The sequence below is a fragment of the Lissotriton vulgaris genome, chromosome 3_1, assembly GCF_964263255.1.
Source record: "Lissotriton vulgaris chromosome 3_1, aLisVul1.2, whole genome shotgun sequence".
NCBI lineage: Eukaryota > Metazoa > Chordata > Amphibia > Caudata > Salamandridae > Lissotriton > Lissotriton vulgaris.
In genome coordinates this window covers 1,353,116,423-1,353,137,013 of record NC_141689.1, presented here as the reverse complement: position 1 = coordinate 1,353,137,013, position 20,591 = coordinate 1,353,116,423, and the positions used below count along the sequence as shown (strand labels likewise).

The following is a 20,591-nucleotide window of genomic DNA, read 5'->3' as shown; positions in this document are numbered from 1 at the left end:
GCAGATACAAGTGGGAACAACTGCCATTAAACAAATTGTCTTGCACTATTATACCGATTTATACACCACCAAATCTGCGGCTGGCATGGGTGAGATCAAGGAATATCTGGATGGGATTGCCAAGGTTTGGCTTCCTGACGGGCATAGGAAGTTCCTAACTGAACCCTTCTTAGCTGAGGAGTTAGAACAAGCCATCAACACCATGGATGGCTCTAAAGCCCCTGGCTTGGATGGTTTCTCTGGAATTTTTTACTAAACCTATAAGAAATTACTAGCCCTGCATCTCCTAGAGGTATACACAGAAGCATAAGATGTGGGTATATTCCCCCTCACGTTTAGAGAGGCGGTTTTGGTTCTGCTCCCCAAGGCTGGTAAAGAAACCGAACAATGAAGATCGTACCATCCGCTCTCGTTACTTAACTTTGACTGTAAGATCCTAGCCAAAATACTGGCGATTAGGCTATCTCTCTTAATTGAGCAAATTATAGCACCTGTGCAGACTGGGTTCATTAGACACGGATCCACGGCTCTTAATCTGCAGACTTAGTATGCCTGCATTGGCAGCTTTTTTAGAAGTATAATCCAGATCTACACAGACCCGAACAACACCCTCAGAGGAACCCTCATCTACAGACCCCCTGGGCCCCGACCACAGTTCAGCGACTCCATCGCCGACTTCGCCAGCACACACACCCTCGCCTCCATGGACTACATCCTCCTCGGGGACCTGAACTTCCACCTCGACACCAGCTCCACCACCCTGATCGACAACCTAGCCAACCTTGGACTCAGACAACTCGTCACAGCACCCACCCACTCCGTAAGTCAAACGCTTGACGCCATCTTCTCTGCAAGCCCCCACGTCTCCTTCAAACGCACCACCAAACTCCACTGGACCGACCATCACTGCATCCACTTCACCTTCAAGAAACCCAGCACACACCACCGCACCCAACAGATCCCTCGCTGCTGCTGGAGCAAAGTCACCAAAGATCAGCTAACCACCACCCTCACCCAGAGCCCACCTGCTGACGCCACCGACCCTGCCGCCCGCAACCTCAGACAGTGGATCAGCAACTGCGCCGACACCCTCGCCCGATCAAGAAACCCTTCAACAGACACACCAAAAAGAAAGCCATCTGGTACACTTAAAACCTCCGGGCCTCCAAGCAAACCTGCCGAAAGCTGGAGAAGATCTGGTTCCATGAACGAACACCGGACAGCCACGCAGCCCACAAGAACGCCACCTGCAGACACCATCACCTCAGCAGACCCGCCAAAAGGGCCTCCTTCAAAGACCGCCTAGACAACAACGCGCACAACAGCAAAGAGCTCTTCAAAATCGTGAAGGAACTCTCCAACACCAACGATGTCCCACCCTCGCAAGACCTGTGCGACTCGCTGGCGACCTTCTTCCACCGCAAGATCACAGTCATCCATGACAGCTTCAATGCCATGACCACCCCGACAACCACTGAGACCTCTGCCCCAACGACCACCATCCACACCAACCGCCTGCTCTCCTAGATCAACATCAATGACGACGTCACCATCAAGATCATGAACACCATCCACTCCGGATCCCCGTCAGACCCACGCCCACACCACATTTTCAACAAAGCCAGCACACATTCATCGCATCCCATCTCCAGAAAGTCATCAACACCTCCTTCGAGACAGCAACCTTCCCGGAGAGCTGGAAGCACGCCGAGATCAACGCCTTACTAAAGAAACCCAAGGCGGACCCCAAGGACCTCAAGAACTTCAGGCCCATCTCTCTGCTCCCATTCCCGACAAAGGAAATTGAGAATACCGTCACCGAACAACTGACCCGCTACCTCGAGGAGAACAACATCCTGGATCCTTCCCAGTCCGGGTTCCACAGCAACCACAGCACCGAGACTGCCCTCCTCGCCGCCATCAAGTCCCTGCTGGACAACGGAGAAACGGCGGCCTTCATCCTCCTGGACCTGCCAGCCGCCTTCGACACGGTCTGCCACCACACACTAAACAGCCCCAATTTCACACATTGCCCTAAATGCAATTTGCAGGCAGCACCATTTATACACATGACCTAGTCGATTAGTGTAATAAATGCCTTCTGGCAGGATATACTTGGCCTAGTGCAGCAAATGGTTGGTACGCAATTGATAGTTTCTCCTTTGTTAGCACTGATGGGTTATGTAGGGTCCCTGCCCAAAACAGTACGTAGATTTGTAGCAATATCATTGCTTCTGGCAAAACGTGAAATAGTAATCCACTGGGGCACTAGGCAGAAACCCAATATCAAGAGTTGGCTCAAGAGCAGGTCATATTGGGACACCACAAGTGAACTTAATGCTTAACTACAAACACACTTACTGATACACGGACACTAAAGGCCAGGGATAAGATAGAGGAGTAGAAGAGTGGGGAGACTTGAGACATGCATTATGTCAGATGAACAAGTTACTTACCTTCGGTAATGCTTTTTCTGGTATATACAGTATCTGCCTGTGGATTCCTCATCTTGTGAATATCCCTTGCGTCAGCAACATTCGAAAATTGTTTTTTGTAGCTTCGCGCCGACGTGGATGACGTCACAGAGGCACGGCATTGCTCGCGCGGCTCCGCTGACGTCACCGACTCCATAACAGGCCCACGTAGGAGTGATGACAATCAGTTCCGCCCTTTTTTCCGTGCCTTCGAGGCACACGGACGGATCAACAATAGTAGATATAAACACAATGTACATAGTACCAAATAATTAAAATAGCACACAAAGTGTGAAGCCAATGCAGGAAAGCAATTGAAATAAAACATTTCCTTTGACAATAAAAATATTAACATTACAGTATCTCAGGTATAGAAGAGTGGACAACGGGGGGCGGGTGGGTCAGTGAGGAATCCACAGGCAGATACTGTATCCACCACAAAAAGCGTTACCGAAGGTAAGTAACTTGTTCTTCTGATAGATACATCTGCCAGTGGATTCCTCACCTTGTGAATAGAGTCCCACAGCAGTCCCCACTCTCGGAGGAGGGTGTCCACTCTCCTATACCAGAAATTCTTGGAAGACAGAGCGCGCAAAGTGGCTGTCCCTCCTCACCTCGGAATCCAAGAAGTAATGCTTTGCGAAAGTGGAGGGAGGCCGAAGTCGCCGCTCTACAAATGTCCTCTACAGGTACACCCCTGGACAAAGCAGATGTAGAAGACTTTGCTCTAGTAGAGTGAGCTCCTATACCCTCTGGAGGTTCCTTACCCACCAGGACGTAGCAGATCTTAATGCACAGGATAATCCATCTCAATAGCGTGCGCTTGTGCACCGCCTTCCCCTTCTTGCAGTCAGCAAATCCAACAAAGAGCTGGTCATCCACATGATAGTCTCTAGTCCTATCAAGGTAGAAGCTCACCGCCCTCTTCGGGTCCAAGCGAAGGGGGAAGGGGAGGATAGAAAGTAGGAAGGGTAATGGACTGCCCTAAATGGAAGGGAGTTACCACCTTCGGCAGAAAAGCAGCCCTGGACCTGAAAACCATTCGTTCAGCATGAATGGTCAGGAATGGGGGCTTAGAACTAAGAGCTTGAAGCTCACTTACTCTCCTTGCTGAGGTAATTGCAACCAGAAAGACCATTTTAAAAGACAACAGTCTCAAGGGACACTTGTGTAATGGTTCAAAAGGCGAACCCATTAAAAAAGTCCCATTGAGGCACAATAAAGGGAGTAGGAGGACATTTATTCATAAGGCCTTCTAGAAACCTCAAAACAATAGGAGATTTAAACAAAGGCGGCTGATCCGGCAAACCAAGAAATGCCGACAATGCTGATAAATAACCTTTGACGGCAGCAACAGCAAACCCTTGCCGAGCCAAAGAAAGCGCAAATTGAAGTATATCAGATAAACGAGCCCTCAAAGGATCGATGGACTGCTCTCCACACCAAGCAACACATTTAGACCATCTATAAGAGTAGATAGACTTGGTTGGAGTCACGCCTGGCCGATAAAATTACATCCACCACGTTGTGCGGGAGAGAAAATGAATTCAGGTTGCCCTGTTCAATCTCCAGGCATGAAGGTGTAAGGTCTGGAGGTGGGGGTGTAGAACCTGCCCCTCCATCTGAGAGAGGAGATCTGCCTGAGAGGGAGACGGAGCGGTGGGCACGTGGAGAGGTGGAGAAGATCTGTGTTCCACACCCTTCTTGGCGAATCTGGGGCATTCAAAATGACTTGGGCCCGGTCTTGGCGAATCTTCCTCAGAACCCGAGGAATCAAGGGTATGGGAGGAAACGCGTAAAGGAGTCAAGAGCCCCAACTCAACTGAAATGCGTCCCACAAGGCTCCCTGCATCGGAAACTGGAGACTGCAGAATGACGGGCAGTGAGCGTTCTCGAGAGTAGAGAACAGGTCCACCTGAGGAGATCCCCACGTCCGAAAGACATGACGAACCACCTCCGAGTGAAGCCTCCACTCATGGTCGGCCGAGAACTGCCGACTGAGACTGTCTGCATGCACGTTCAGAACTCCGGCCAGATGATTTGCCATCAGACAAATCTGATGGTCCTGAACCCAGGACCAGAGACGCAAAGCCTCTCTGTAGAGGCACTGCGACCCCACTCCTCCCTGCTTGTTGACATACCACATCGCGGTGGTGTTGTCCATCAGGACTTGAACCGACCGACCGCAAAGGGAAGGGAGGAAGGCCTTGAGTGCTAGACGTATTGCCCGTAACTCCAGAAGGTTGGTGTGAAGCAACCTTTCCTCAGGAGACCAAAGACCCTTGATATCCAGATCCCCCAGATGAGCACCCCACCCTAGAGAGGATGCATCCGTTATCACCGTGGCCACCAATGGAGGCAGTTGAAAGGTTTTTCCTTGAGACAGATTGCCTTCCACGCCCCACCAAGTCAGATCCGCTGCAGCTTCTCTGGAGATCCTGACTGACTCCCTGAGATCTCCGTTGTGCAGATACCACTGGCTGCGGAGGCACCACTGGAGTGCCCTCATGTGCCAGCTTGCATGGTTGACCAACAGAATGCAGGAGGCCATCAGACCGAGCAGGCGCAGGACCTTCAGGACTGGAACGACCGCTCCATTGTAAAATAAAGGTATCATTTCCTGTAAGTCACGAATCCTTTGAGGAGGAGGGAATGCCCGACATACAGTTGAGTCCAGTACCGCACCAATGACCAGGATGCACTGGGAGGGCACCAGGTGAGACTTGGGTACATTTATCGAAAAACCCAATCTGTACAACAACTGAGTTGTGACCTGCAAATGATGGAGCACTGTCTCTGGAGATTCCGCTTTGATAAGCCAATTTTCCAGATAAGGAAACACCGGAATCCCTGACCTTCTGAGATGTCCAGCCACCACAGCCATCACCTTGGTGAAGACTCAAGGAGCAGTAGTGAGACCAAACGGAAGGACCGCAAACTGGTAATGCTGCGAGCTCACCGTAAAACGGGGATACTTCCTGTGCAACTTCAGAATGGGGATGTGGAAATAAACATCATGTAAGTCGATCGACACCATCCAGTCTTCTTCCAGCATCATCTAAAGAACCTGTGCAAGGGTGAGCATCTTGAACTTTTCCTGTTTCAGATACAAGTTCAAGATCCTGAGATCCAGGATTGGACGAAGTCTGCCACCCTTCTTGGGTATCAGGAAATACCGGGAGTAGCATCCCTGACCCCTTTCCTGCTCCGGAACCACCTCTATGGCGCCTTTTCTTAGCAATCCCAGGACTTCCTCCTGCAGAAGTCGCAGGTGGTCCTCCGCACAAAAACCTTGGCAAGGAGGGTAATTCGGAGGGAATTCCCGAAAGAGAAGTGCATACCCATTCTCCACGAGATTGAGAACCCGAAGGTCCAAAGTGACCGATTCCCAATCCCGCAGAAAATAGGTAAGCCAGCCCCCCACTGGGCCCACATGATCCGGAATGGCGGATCTAGAGCTGCTTTGTTGTGGTGGGAGGGGGTTGGGAAGAGGAAGAGGAGGAGGAGGAGGAGGAGGAAGCTTGACGACCTCTAGGACGAGCTCTTTGCCTGCCCCTGTACGACTTGTACGGCATATTTTGCTGCTGCTGCTGCTTTGCGACTGTTTTAGGGTCCGAAAGTAAGACCTGCGAAATCCTCTGAACCTTTTTCCCACAGTACCCCTGGACTGTAGGCCCAAAGATCTTGCTGTCGCTCTGCTGTCCTTGAACCTCTCCAACGCAGCATCAGCCTTCTTCCCAAATAAACCTGACCCATCAAAGGGCAAATCCATCAAGGCAGCCTGGACATCCGCAGAAAATTCAGAGGACTTCAGCCATGCTGCTCTTCTGGTGGCCACTGAAGATCCCATCACTCTTGCCACTGAGTCAGCAGTGTCCAACCCACTCTGAATGACCTGCCGAGCAGCAGCTTGATTGTCAGCAATCACTTCTTGAAAGTTTTTCCTATCCCCCTCAGGAATCTTTGGAGCCAGCTGTTTGACGGAATCCATCAAAGCATGGATATAGCGTCCCATGAGACAAGTAGCATTTGTCGATTTGAGTCCCATACTTGCCGAGGAAAAGACTTTTTTTGCAGCCTGGTCCTGCTTTTTCGACTCCTTATCCCCAGGAACATGAGGAAAAGCGCCTGCAGATCTTTTCCAGCAGGCAGCCTGCACAACCAAGCTCTCTGGTAAAGGGTGCGAAGACAAAAAGTCTGGGTCACCAGAAGCCACCCTGTACCTTCCCGCAACAACCCTTGAAACAGCAGGGGATGTAAGTGGTCTTTTCCACACTTCTGGTATTGGCTCCGCCAGGGCATCATTGAAAGAGAGCATGGGCTCCACAACAGAGGATGGCGAATGAAGGACCTCTGTCAGAATGTTCAATTTGAACTCTGCAGTAGGAAGTGTTATGTTCAACAAATCCGCCGCCTTCCTTATAACTACGTGATATGGAGTCACATCCTTAGAAGGGGCGTCAGAAACGGAAGCCAATTCCCAATCATTAGACAGCTCAAGACCACTAGCCTCCCTTAGATCGTCGAAAAGATCCTCTGAATCCTGCATCACGGTACCTCTGCTCTTCCAGAAGCCTCTGGGCTTCACGCCTCAACCTCTCCTTCAGGAATGACGTAGACGGATCCTGAACCGACTCCGACGGAGCCGGAGCCGGCGTCGAACTCGAAGCTGGAGGGCCAGACCGTTGTTCACGAGGTCGGATCAGATTCGGCATCGGCGTCGAGGGCATCGGCGTCGAAGGTCTTGGCGTCGAAGGCTTCGGCGGCGCCGAGAAAACCAAGGCGGCGTCGGAGCCGGCATGAATGGCATGAAAGCGCAGGAGCATATGCCTGGGGAATACCCAGATTGAATGCCAATGGATCTGTGGGACCAACCGGTGCTCCAGAGGGGTACATAGCTCTGGAATACACTCCATACATTGCATTCAGAAACTGAGTAGGGTCCTGACCTGGAGCCGGAAAAGCAGGATAAGAACTCACAGGCTGTTCTCGATAAACATGAGTCCTCCCGACCTCGACCTCTACCTCAGGCTGGTGCACCGGGGTCAAACACCTCTGGCAACGGAGCCTCTTCTACTCCTTCCTATTCTTCTCCTTCATCTTCCCGGACAGGTGAATGAGATGGAGCCAGAGAAGGATTCGGCACCGGCTTAGGTGAATGAACCGGCGAATCCGCAAGCGAAGCCTCACCCTCGGAGTCTTGAACTTCTGGAGACAGAGACACCTCATCCTTGCGAAGCAACTTCACCTACGACTTCGGTCTCGAGTCCGAGCGCTTTCCAGAATGTTGTCGAGACTCATGTCTTCTCTTCTTGTGCTTCTTTTTAGTTGACTTAGAAGCATGACTCGAAGACGACCTCGAGTGCGACTTCGAACAAGACCTCGACCATTGAGTCCGAGACCTCAAACTCTTCCTGTCCTTCTTGTTCTTCAACTTGGCAACAAGGAGCTTTGCTTCCCTCTCACGAAGTGCCTTGGGATTCATTTTCTTACAAGAAGAACATCCCTGGACATCATGGTCCAGCTCAAACACCATATGCAGTCCTCGTGTGGGTCCGTTATCGACATCATCTTACCGCATTCACCACACGGTTTAAACCCGGTCTTTTTCGAAGACATGCCGACTTTGAAGAACAAGAAACACTCTAACAACGAAAAGTCACAAAGTAACTATCAAGCTACAGAGGATCCCTCGAAAACCGTTAGCGCGACGACGCAGAAAAAAGGGAACTGATGTCATCACGCTGACGAGGGCCTATTATGGAGACGGTGACGTCAGCGGAGCCGCGCGAGCGATGCTGTGCCTCTGTGACGTCGTCGTCGGCGCAAAAGCTACAAAAAAGAATTTCCGAATGATGCTGACTCAAGGGATATTCACAAGGTGCGGAATCCACTGGCAGATGCATCCATCAGAACAATAGCTATAACAGAGAAGAGGATATAGCCATCTACTTGTGCCAGTTATATTATGCTCTTTGGACATAATAATGTACCTGTGTATTAACGTATTAAAAGCACTATGTATGTTGATGACAAAATGATAAATAAAAGTTTGTTTTTAAAAAACATATAATCATTGCTAGGATTTCCCTTTCCTGGCCATTTTTTCCTTGCTTGTATGTTGGTGTGTTACACGTTGGATTTATGGAGCATTGTTTTCAGTTTGGTATTACACAAGTTTGCATCCTAATTTAGGACAAAATCCTAATTTAAGACAAAATCCTAATTTAGGACAAAATCCTAAAGCAAGACAAAATCCTAATTTAAGACTACTAAATGCCTTCTGTGAGTAACAAAAGTAGTAAGTTTAGGATTTTGTCATAAATTAGTTCTGTGGATCGGGCCCCTAAACTCTAAACTCACATAAGAATGGAAGTAGGTACATATGTCTACTACAGATACTAGTAGTTAAGAGTTACAAATATACAAGTTGCAAATTCACTCAAGATTACTTTTCAAGGAAAGTTGAAATGATTAGGACAAAATCCTAATTTAACCCCTTGCGTGCGGGGCGTATTTTCCGCCTGTGCTGACTCCGCCTTGCGCGGGCGGAGTCATGACGGAACGGTTCCGTCATCAGCACAGCTCAACCGATGCTGATGACGGAACCGTTCTGTCATCAGCACGCAAGGGGTTAAGACAAAATCCTAATTTAGGATAAAATCCTAACTCAAGACAAAATCCTAATTTAAGACTACTAAATGCCTTCTGTGAGTAACAAAAGTAGTAAGTTTAGCATTTTGTCGTAAATTAGTTCTGTGGATCGGGCCCCTAAACTCTAAACTCATATAAGAATGGAAGTAGGTACATATGTCTACTCGAATGCTAGTAGTTAAGAGTTACAAATACACAAGTTGCAAATTCACTCAAGATTACTTTTCAAGGAAAGTTGAAATGATTAGGGCTGGACAAATATACATTACATATTTACAGAGCATGATCATATTTTCGCCATTGCTACGGTTCTTGCGTTGCTCGTACACCCATTACTATTGTAGTACTACTAAGGTTCTATAAAATGCAGTTCGCGAATAGATACCACAGTGTTGAAGGACTCTGCCCTTTGTTACCTGCATAATCATGAGTATACATTGTTGGTCATACATACCACATTAACAATGAATAAGTTCTCCTGCAGTAATTTTTTGCATGCACTGATTTTTCTGGAGCGGACGTTCTTCCTCCACACGTGAAAAGCTTTCCACTTGCGAAAGTGCGTAAATGTGGGTATTTGCATGAGTGCTCTATGGCAAAGGTATTCCTGCTTCCAGCGCTCAAGTTCCAAGAAATCAACATCACCGTTGTATGTGTGGGTGACTCCATTTTGGCTGATGGTGCTGAAGTCATTTTTGTTGATATGCTCATAATTAACAATTCTAAAAATACAAATAGTTTTTATTTTTTAGAAAGTAGGATAATATGTAACAATTGCATCCATTTTACAATAAAGAGCACTGCACATGTACCTTCCTGTATTTACTCAATCAGCATTTTTGCTGATATGCTCATAATTAACAATTCCCAAAAATACACATATTTTTTTTTTAATATGCCAATACATGACATTTAACTTCATTTTATAAACAAAGTTCACTGCACATTTAACTTCCTGTACTTGCTCAGCCAACTTATTCACTAATGAACTACTTCTGTTTGACAGCAGTGGTAGACAATACTGAGTTCTAGCATGCCTATATCTATTAAGGTAGGCATGCCTGCACATCAAAGATATGATTTAGTGTAACCAGGCTTCAGTGTGTAGGTAGTGGTGTTTAATGAGTAGAGGTACATGAGAAAACAAGGTTTGGTTGAAGGCTCATGGACGGTGACAAAGTCAGGAGCCTCCTTAAAGACCTTACTAATTACTAAGCTGGAGGACAGGAAGCATGAATGTATTTTTAGTACGACCTGCAGATTCAGCAAAAGGTAGTGGGGCTAAACACAACAGAACACCGTAAAATATGTAATCCAGTGCTTAATCCGAGCCTATGTTTGCCATCAGGTGCAGTCTCAAAGAGAATATTATGCAAAGACTGCTGAGCCTGTCCCAAGTGCAGGCACAGACGTTATCACATAAGTGCCTGAGTGATGCGACACTATTCATATATCACCCGAGCTTAAGTTCAGTCCGTAAACGAAAAAGCATGTTTTAAAAGAAATCAAGACTTCGTTGTGACTTGGGGCCTGATTACGATGTCGGTGGGTCTGACACCAATGGCTAGTCGGTGTCAGACCCACGAACATCTGCCCCAGGGGTCTGCCAGTTGCATTATGATGCAGCAGGCGGAGGCATCGGGCGGAGGGACCGTCCAATGCACTTCCGACAGGCTCAAGGTGTTGGAGGTTCAGTAATCCCTACAGTAAAGGTGGTGCCAGCTCAGGCACTGCTGTAGGGATTAAAATGTCCCTTTCTGCCTGCCCTTGCATGGTAGTTCATCTGTCATGAAAAGGCAGGCGGAAAGTGACTTTGGAGGCCCCTAGCATGGCCCCCTTCCACCTGGCCCTCCTCTATGGGGCTTGGGGGCACATCTGGTGCCCCCGTACCATCCCTGCACCATGTTTCAGGCACTGCATGGTGCCTGCCACACAGTGCAGGGATGTTTTTGGAGTGTTTATTTTATTTTGAGGCGTGTGCTGCAGCACACGCCGCAATAGAAACTATACACATTGCGACCGCCATGAAGGCAGTCGCATTGTAATCTGGGCAGCAGGACCGTCAACTTCTAGCCGGGCGGTCCTGCTTCCGCTACAGTGCCCGGCATCGTAATCAGGCCCATGATTCCTATATCCTACTGCATCTCACACTACTATGATTTTTTGCTGAAAAGGAAAGTGATCTGGGCAAAGGCACTAGTAGGATCGCTGGTTTAGCTGGGGTGGGTTTAGCCATTTCAGTTTGTTTGCAGCGAACGAACCAATGAGGAGTTGCTGCGCTGTGACTCCACCTCATGAGGTGGGAACAGCATGTTTGCAGCTTTCTCAACTTGCAGAGGCCGCCGCACCCTCCCGTAGGGGGGGGAGGCTCGAGGGCCGGCGCCATAACCCACGCGGTGCCAGCAGTGGGGGTGAACTGGTTCTGGGCGCCCCGAAGCGGCCAGGAACCAGCGGAAGCGGGGTGAGCACCAGCTACCCCGACAGGAAGTGACCTCGTGACCCGGGCGCCCTCAGGGGGCGACCAATGGTCAACCTTGCTACCTTTGAACCCCCCAATCAGGGGGGTTCACCTGAGACCCCCTAGGGGTCTCAGGAGGATTTAAGCACCGCCGCTCCCCAGCAGAAGCACAACGTCTTCAAGGAGCTGGGAGAGCGGCGCGACAACGACATCTTTTGAAGAGGAAGGAAGAACCAAGGATCGACTGCTGCAGGAGACAACGAGGAACAGCCGAAGCAGAAGGAAGGCGAACCTACCCCCCCCCCCTCCCGGTCGTCGGTGTTCGCCCTGGACGCCACCGCAGAGTAGCGCGCCGCTCCAGCCTCTCGCCCAGCTCCGTGAGACTGCAACGCTGACGTTTAGGGAGCGACGGAGGCGGAGTACGAGCCGGTGGCCCAGCCAAGCTCCACCGCGGTAAGCGACTCGACTTTCCCCCGCTTTCCCGCCCTCCCCGCACATAGCGCGCATTGAGCCGCTACACCTAACGAGCGGGGAAGGGAAAAATAGAGGGAAAAAGCGGCAGCCGGTAAGCTTGAAGGTCTAGGCCAACCCATCCGGGTTAGCCGACCCGGAATTTCTCCCTCGATCCAGCGGCGCAGAAATCAGCCCGCAGAAACCAGGCCGGGGCCCATTGACGCGACCCAGCGGCGCAGAAGCAGCCCGCTAAAAAACGCCTCACAGCCGGAGCAAGCCACACCTCTTCGCCGACCACGTGGGAGAGCGCGACGCGCAGCGCGAACGCGCCCGCTCGGTCTCCCCTTGAAACCTCACGCATCAGGCGGTGCGGACCGCAAACGGCCTGACGCAGACGCGATGGGAAGAAGACATCATGGCGGAGGATCAGCCAGAGGAAGTAGCGGAGGTGTTGAAGAGGATCCGCGAAATATCGGCAGTGCACGGTGACGACTGGCTCCAACCTCATTTGGCCAAAGGGAAGGAGAATAGGCCGGAGGGCCAGGCGGAGGAAGAAGCAGGCCCCTCAGCACCCAAGAAGCCCAAGACCACACCCCGGAAGAAGACTTCCAAAAGAAACCCCCCGAAGAAGGTACGCCAGAAGCCCCCACCGCCGAGGCTGGACGACGCCAAGCAGGGCGAGATGACCGGCAGAGCAGTTAATGGTGAGCATATTAGTACCATTGTAAAAGAATGCTTGAAATCGCTGGCGCCAGCCTTGCTTAATGGCACAGGGCAGGGGGCTGCAGGGCCTAGGGAACAGCGCGCGGAGGAAGCAGGGGGCATGACATGGCATATGGTCGACCCAGGGTGGGCACGGCAGACAAGGGTCCAGGAGCAGGTGGGCCTGTCCACGCAGGGTGAGCAGGTCTCTCCGCTACCCGGTTGGGGGTACACCACTTCGTCCGGGAGCCCAGGGTTGGGGGGGCTAGGCACTGACCTCTATGTTAGGCCATCTCCCGGACCGGCCTCCTTGACGACAAAAGCCACTGGGCTGGCATGCCTTATTCCTCTCGCAGTGAAGGAGAGGATATGGCGTAAGGAGTTTATAGATATATTTTCACTGCTGGAAATACAGCTAGAGGGCCTCGACCTGACCACATGTGATAGGAAGGAAGATGACAAAAGAGAAAGGCGCGGGCCAGAAAGGAGCGGAATTTTGAGAATTGGCTAGATGCATTCAGAATTATGGCATGTATCATAGTGGAGAGGTTCCCCCACTGCGCGGCTGATCTATGGTTATACGAAGCCAACATACACTTAGCACAGAGGCAGTTCCCTGGGGACGCCTGGTTAGAATACGATAAAGGGTTTAGATTAAAGATGCAGAGGCACCCAGAGATGGAGTGGAATGAGGAAGACGTATCAGGTTTCATTCATAAGATGCTCGCGGCCAAAGAAGTTAGAGCCTGGACAGGCAAATATGACCAGTCCTTTCGGAGCTCTTCCCAAAAGGGGAAGAACAAATCTTACCAAAAACATTCCTCGGGGAGATCCAACTCTCCGCCCACAACCAAGGCAATATGCTGGAGATATGATGCGGGGGACTGTTCATGGGGCTCCTCGTGCAAATTCCAGCACGCATGCTCGAGCTGCGGGGGCAGACACGCCGCGGTGGCATGCAAAGGTTCCAAGCGCGAATCAAAAGGGGACAAGAAAGAGAAGCACAAGAAGCACTAGCCCCGAGGCTAGTGGGGGCGGGGCTCTAGTAGACATTCAACATTGCCAGCTGGCTAGGTCCCCCATTAATACGCAACAGCTGCGCAGATTAGCAAACAAATACCCAAACAAAGCGGACGCCAGAGTGCTGGTGGAAGGCTTTGAGGAAGGTTTCATTATCCCATTCCAGGGCCCGTTACCACTGGAAGGAGCGCACAACTTACAATCAGCGAGGCAACACCCCAGGGTGGTAAGCGCAAAAATAGAGAAGGAAAAGAGCTTGGGTAGAATCGAGGGCCCCCTTCCTAAGGAACTACACGCAGGTATAGTCGTCTCTCCACTGGGAGTGGTCCCCAAGAAAGAGAAGGGTCAATTTAGACTAATACACCACTTGTCATATCCCGAAGGGTCGTCCGTGAATGATGGAATTGACCCAGAAGCATGCTCGGTGGGTTATGCGTCAGTGGATGACGCGATCGCACTAGTCAAAGCATCAGGAAAGGGATCCCTCATGGCCAAGGCGGACATTGAATCTGCCTTCCGCCTATTGCCGGTCCACCCGGCCAGTTTCCATCTACTGGGTTTCCAATGGGAGGGAGACATATATTTCGACAAGGCCATGCCCATGGGCTGTGCCATATCCTGCGCCTATTTTGAACAATTTGCCACCTTCTTGGAGTGGGCCCTCCATGACATACATCAAGAAGGCGGAAAGCTGCACTACCTGGACGACTTCCTGTTCACAGGCCCAGCAGGATCCACGATGAGTGCTAGTACACTGGCAGCATTTGAAGCTTTGACAAAGTCACTTGGGGTCCCCCTAGCAAAAGAGAAAACGACAGGCCCAACCACAAGACTTACGTTCCTGGGCATAGAGCTGGACTCCATAGCAGGGACCGCCAGGCTGTCCCCAGACAAAGTGCAGGAATTCAGGGAAGAAATTGCCAAGCTACGGGGTCGGAGCAAGGCCACCCTCAGGGATATCCAAGGAGTGATAGGTAGACTGAATTTTGCGGCTAGGGTCATCCCGCCCGCTAGGGTCTTTTCCAGGCGCCTAACCGCGCTGACAGCCGGCGTCACACACAAACACCATCACATCCGGCTGAGTGCGGGTGTAAAGCAGGATCTGCAAGTGTGGGACGAATTCCTGCAGGAGTTCAATGGTGTTCTGATCTGGAGAAAAGGTTGGGTGACCGCTGAGCAGTTATCCCTCTACACGGACGCGGCTGGGAGCCTGGGTTTTGGGGCGGTCCTGGGGAACAGATGGTGTGCCAGCCAGTGGCCAGACAGGTGGCATGCGCAGGGGCTCACAAAAAACATCACTTTCCTCGAGCTATTTCCAATAATAGTGGCTCTGACCGTCTGGAAAGAGGAGATAAAAAACCTGAAACTCACCCTATGGTCTGATAACAAGGGGGTAGTGCAGGCCATTAACAAAGGTGCAGCAAGATGCCCTGACATGTTGAGGCTAATGCGGCAGTTGGTTAAATTACAGCTGGAGGGGAACCTGGAGCTGAAGGCTCGCCATGTGCCAGGGACAGAGAACACGGCTGCAGATGCGTTATCCCGGTCCCAAATGAAGCGGTTCAGACAACTTGTACCCCGGGCGACCAGGGAGATGACCCCCTTTCCACCATACCTGTGGGACCTGGGGGGGTTGACCTGTCCAGATTAATAGGGCACTCGCTCACCTCTGAGGCACACAGGAGATACAAGAAATATGCAGGCACAGTGATGAGAATTGGGGGCATAAAGTCACTGGAGGACAAGGCTGAGGCGCGCACAGCAGTTGAGAAATTCGTGCAATGGGCATTCAACGCCAAGAAAACGAGATCTTGGGCCCAGGCACACCTGTCCGCCATTGCTCACTTTGCCAGGCTCTACACAGGTGAGGACCCCACGGCCTCTGCCTACCTAAAAACAGCTTTGAAGGGCTGGCGAAGGGTTGAGGGGATTAAGAAGGACGGCAGTCGCCCCATTGATTTCGACAAGCTGGGACAGCTACTGGGTACCCTAACCAGCATCATTTTAGACAAATACGAGCTGCTACTGTTCAGGGCAGCATTCACCACGGCATTCTTCGGGGCATTCCGTGTAAGTGAGATAGTGGCTCCCAGCAAATCAGGCCCGGCACAGCGTTGCCTGCAAGCCAGGGACATCAAACCAATGGTAAGGGCCGTTGAGCTCACGCTGAGGCAGTCCAAAACGGACAGGGCACGAAAGGGGACGACGATACGCCTCCATTGCATCCCAGAGGCTGGGCTCTGCGCGGTGTGCTGGCTTTTTAAGTACATGGCGGCCCGCCCGGCTGGCGAGGGCCCCCTCTTCATACGTAAGGATGGAAGGAACCTGAGCAGGTTCCAATTCACGGCTGTAATGCGCCAGGGCCTCGGTAAGGCCGGTTTCCAGGCAGCATCATTTGCTCCTCATTCCTTCAGGATCGGCGCAGCGACCTCGGCATCGCAGCATGGCATGCCGGAGGACAGGATCCAGGCCGTGGGCAGATGGCGTTCCAGGGCCTACAAGTCGTATATACACCCACAACTCATATAAAAAAAAAAATTAAAAAAAGAAAGAGAAGGGAGGAAAAAGAGGGGAAGTGGAGGGGGGGGGGGAGCAGCAGCCTTGGGATGCCGCACGGCAGGGTTCTTGCCCTCCCTCGACCACACCCGGTGCGCAGCAAGCCACCTTAATGGAACACTTTCTCTTGACAGGGGGACGCCCGCGGCTTGTTTGGGTAGTAGGACATTCATTCGTGTCCAGAATGGAGTCGTGGTGGCGGCGAGCGGGGCACAAGGCAAGCAGACCCAAGGCGACATACATCCGCTGGATAGGACGGCCCGGCATGAGATGGGAGCAGTTACTGCCGACCCTGGACGGCCTTATGGCAGACTCAGCGTGGCTGCCCGATGTCCTGATCATACATCTCAGGGGGAACGACCTAACACGTTTGGGCCGCAAGGCGGTGGGTCAAGCCATTCAAAAGGACCTCACCAAAGCAGCGGCATGGCTGGGTCCCACGACAGTGGTCTTGTCGGAGATGATCAGCAGGAGGCACTGGAGAGGTGCTGACTCCAACAAGGCGGTAGATAATGCGAGGCGCAAGTTGAATATCACTATGCATAAGTTCTGCTCTACCAATGGCCTAGAATCAATCCGGCACGGCCTCATCCACCCAGGCCGCCCGGAACTTTATGGACAAGATGGGGTGCATCTGTCCGACAAAGGAATGGAGGTGTTCTGGGATAACTTGTGGGGTGCAATGGCGCTCGCAGGTTGTCTTTAAAAAAAAAAAAAAAAAAAAAAGGTGGGTAGCCGCGAACCAGGGGCAGGGGGGGGAGCCGCAGAAAGACGTGAGCCTCCCTGCGGCGTGGCGGAAATCCTACAATGGTTGGCTAACCAAACACACCGATGGGCGGTGTGTAGGAGGAGGGCCACTCACTTTTGAATGCCGCACGGCAGGGTGACGTGGCCGCACAAAGGAGGGGAGGAACAGGAGGAGACGGCACTCGCGGTCCAGACCCGGCCGGACGGCAGGGCGCAAATGGTAGCGAGCTGGGGACCTAACTCCAGACAGATAAGCTCCCCTCCATGACACCCAGAAGGGCGTGGCCAACCAACCACTGGAACACCAATAGACTGACTAAGAACTGGTTGTGCACAAGTGCCATTTACGAACTGAGGAGTGCACAAAAAGACAGACACCTGTATCAGAAGATGGTGTCATAATCTGTAATGTGATGTGCATGATTGATAACTAGAGTTCGCAAATGAAGATTGCACAACCAGTATGTTATTAATATGTGTTATTATTAATATTGGTTTTTGATATTAATAAATCTGCGGCCAACAATGACCACCACCAAGAACTGCTATTGTTGGCTGACATTATTTTCTAGTAGGGACAGAAAATGTATGCAGAATGCAGACCGGCGAGTAAGTATGTGTTGGTGCCCACTGAATAGGCGCATGCGAGGGTTATTGCAGAGGCCGCCGCACCCTCCCGTAGGGGGGGGGAGGCTCGAGGGCCGGCGCCATAACCCACGCGGTGCCAGCAGTGGGGGTGAACTGGTTCTGGGCGCCCCGAAGCGGCCAGGAACCAACGGAAGCGGGGTGCGCACCAGCCACCCCGACAGGAAGTGACCTCGTGACCCGGGCGCCCTCAGGGGGCGACCAATGGTCAACCTTGCTACCTTTGAACCCCCCCAATCAGGGGGGTTCACCTGAGACCCCCTAGGGGTCTCAGGAGGATTTAAGCACCGCCGCTCCCCAGCAGAAGCACAACGTCTTCAAGGAGCTGGGAGAGCGGCGCGACTACGACATCTTTTGAAGCCCACCCACCCACACCTAAGGAACAGCAGAGTCGCAGTGCTGGACATTGGGGGAAGGCGTTTGGCGGAAATCCTACAATGGTTGGCTAACCAAACACACCGGCGGGCGGTGTGTAGGAGGAGGGCCACTCACTTTTGAATGCCGCACGGCAGGGTGACGTGGCCGCACAAAGGAGGGGAGGAACAGGAGGAGACAGCACTCGCGGCCCAGACCCGGCCGGACGGCAGGGCGCAAATGGTAGCGAGCTGGGGACCTAACTCCAGACAGATAAGCTCCCCTCCATGACACCCAGAAGGGCGTGGCCAACCAACCACTGGAACACCAATAGACTGACTAAGAACTGGTTGTGCACAAGTGCCATTTATGAACTGAGGAGTGCACAAAAAGACAGACACATGTATCAGAAGATGGTGTCATAATCTGTAATGTGATGTGCATGATTGATAACTAGAGTTCGCAAATGAAGATTGCACAACCAGTATGTTATTAATATGTGTTATTATTAATATTGATTTTTGATATTAATAAATCTGCGGCCAACAATGACCACCACCAAGAACTGCTATTGTTGGCTGCCATTATTTTCTAGTAGGGACAGAAAATGTATGCAGAATGCAGACCGGCGAGTAAGTATGTGTTGGTGCCCACTGAATAGGCGCATGCGAGGGTTATGCGCTGAGGATTCACATGACACAGTGCCTGGAGGATTTATCACTGGACGCAGGTCGGTAGATACGCCAGACTGCTATGGCAGTCACCTGCTTGTTCCCAGAGACTGTTGCAGAACACAGAGGTGAGTCTGTGTGCAGGGCGGGCTGCATAAGGACTGGCTGTAAGCCTGTGGTGGGATGTGGTCGGACTGTGGAAGGAGCAGGAATGGTGTAGGTACACACGCCAGTACCTCCCCACAGTATCTAATGGTTCTTCCTTCTTCCACCCTAGATGACCTCCGCTTTGGGGAAAGTCCGTAAGTCTCCAGTTGACTCTGCTCTGATGCATTTCACTTTGACAAGAAATGTCAGGCCAGCAAAAATAATTCTGTTTGACTTAATACAGATTAAAGTGCTTTAATGAACTACAAAGTAAAACTCATCAGAGCAAGAAGAGCGAACAGCGGAGACTTCTTGCCACTTGAAACGTCTTTAAAATGTCCAAAGTCGTTTCGTTGCATGATTGGTCCCATTACTCTCACCATTGCAGACCCAGCAGCCTAGCTTATAAGTGAGGGAGTAAAATGAGGGACTGAACTGTAATCATAGAAAACCATAACACAAACTGAGCCATGAACATATTTGGAAATGCATTTCAATCATGCAATAAATGTCCAGCAAAAGTATGGTAAAGACTCTTCGACATTGAAATAAACATGTTTCTTTAACATACAGAAGCATTTCAATTTAGTAAATTAGGCTACATCCACCCATTGAGTGCCATTTATTAGAAGGGCCTTTCTCCCACTACTGTTGCAATGATGGTGTTATGTAATTAAGAGACAATTTGACTGGTGTCCCCTATACGTGGTTTCAGTTGTAAAAATGAATGGAACAACATTAAACTATTAAAACATATAAAAAAGGTGTTTTGTACAGAGCACACCCTAAGCTGGTGCATTTGAAGGTTCTCTCAAATGCGATCAATGAAAAAAGGTGGCACAGTGAAATCAGGTAGTTGCCTTAGATCACATCATTTGATCAAGCAGGAAAGCCGGGGTTGCAGGTTTCCTTGTTTTATCTGTGGAATTCAGCCACAAAGAAGGTATTATTGGGGGGTGGGGCGTAACTGGCCGGCAATGTTAGCAGTCGGGCACTGCTAGAGCTCCGGCGCTATTAGGGGCATAATCCAGTTAAAAAACACTCCGGGAGCCCCCGGGGTCGAAGTCACAGCTGGCGGAACGAAGCCGACACACACTGGTGTCCCCGGCACCACCTGTCTGGCGAACGGAGGCCCAGAAAGACTAAGAGTGCTGGAGCAGGGCCTGCCTTGAGGGCGCATGGGCCGAAGCCGAGAGCCACAGTGGAGGTTGCGGCCGCTCTCCTTCGCGGCCGGCAAAGCCAGAAGTGCCTGGGGGACCGGAGCCGGGGCGCGATTGTGACACCGGAAGAGCCCGACAGCATTAGGAGGGCACCTGCGGAGGGTTTCTGCTGCCACCGAGGAACTGTGAGGCCGGGAGGCGCACCTGTTATCGGCGGTGCAGAACGGGCCACGGCGGCGGCGCACGGGACAAGACACCGCCGGGAGCAGGGGCACCCCAGCACTCCACGGACGGCAGACGGGGGGGCGGCCGACCGAGATTTGAGGTAGGCGACCTCGACTCTGCTTGCTTCGCCCCCACCCCTCTACTCGAGGACTCACGGCCAGGACAAGGCACACGGTGGGATCGGCTAAGAACGAGGGGCCCCCGGAGGGCCCCCCCCCCCCCCTTGAGGCGGCAGCATCTGAAGGCTTTTCCACGAGGTGGAAAGATTCTGGGCCTATGGGGAGTCAAGCATATAAATGCTAAAGGTACCCGAAACCTACACTGG

The 20,591-nt window shown here is 51.5% G+C and overlaps 1 protein-coding gene across 1 annotated transcript in view; it reads right to left on the bottom strand.

The window, feature by feature from the left end:
* The window catches only part of DNAH6 (dynein axonemal heavy chain 6), a 2,460,712-nt gene that overhangs the window by 2,250,222 nt on the left and 189,899 nt on the right, over positions 1–20,591 (bottom strand). Inside the window, exon 5 of the mRNA XM_086961829.1 lies at positions 9,583–9,850. Coding sequence (XP_086817955.1) covers positions 9,583–9,850 — 268 coding nt within the window. The remainder of the gene's footprint in view (positions 1–9,582; positions 9,851–20,591) is intronic.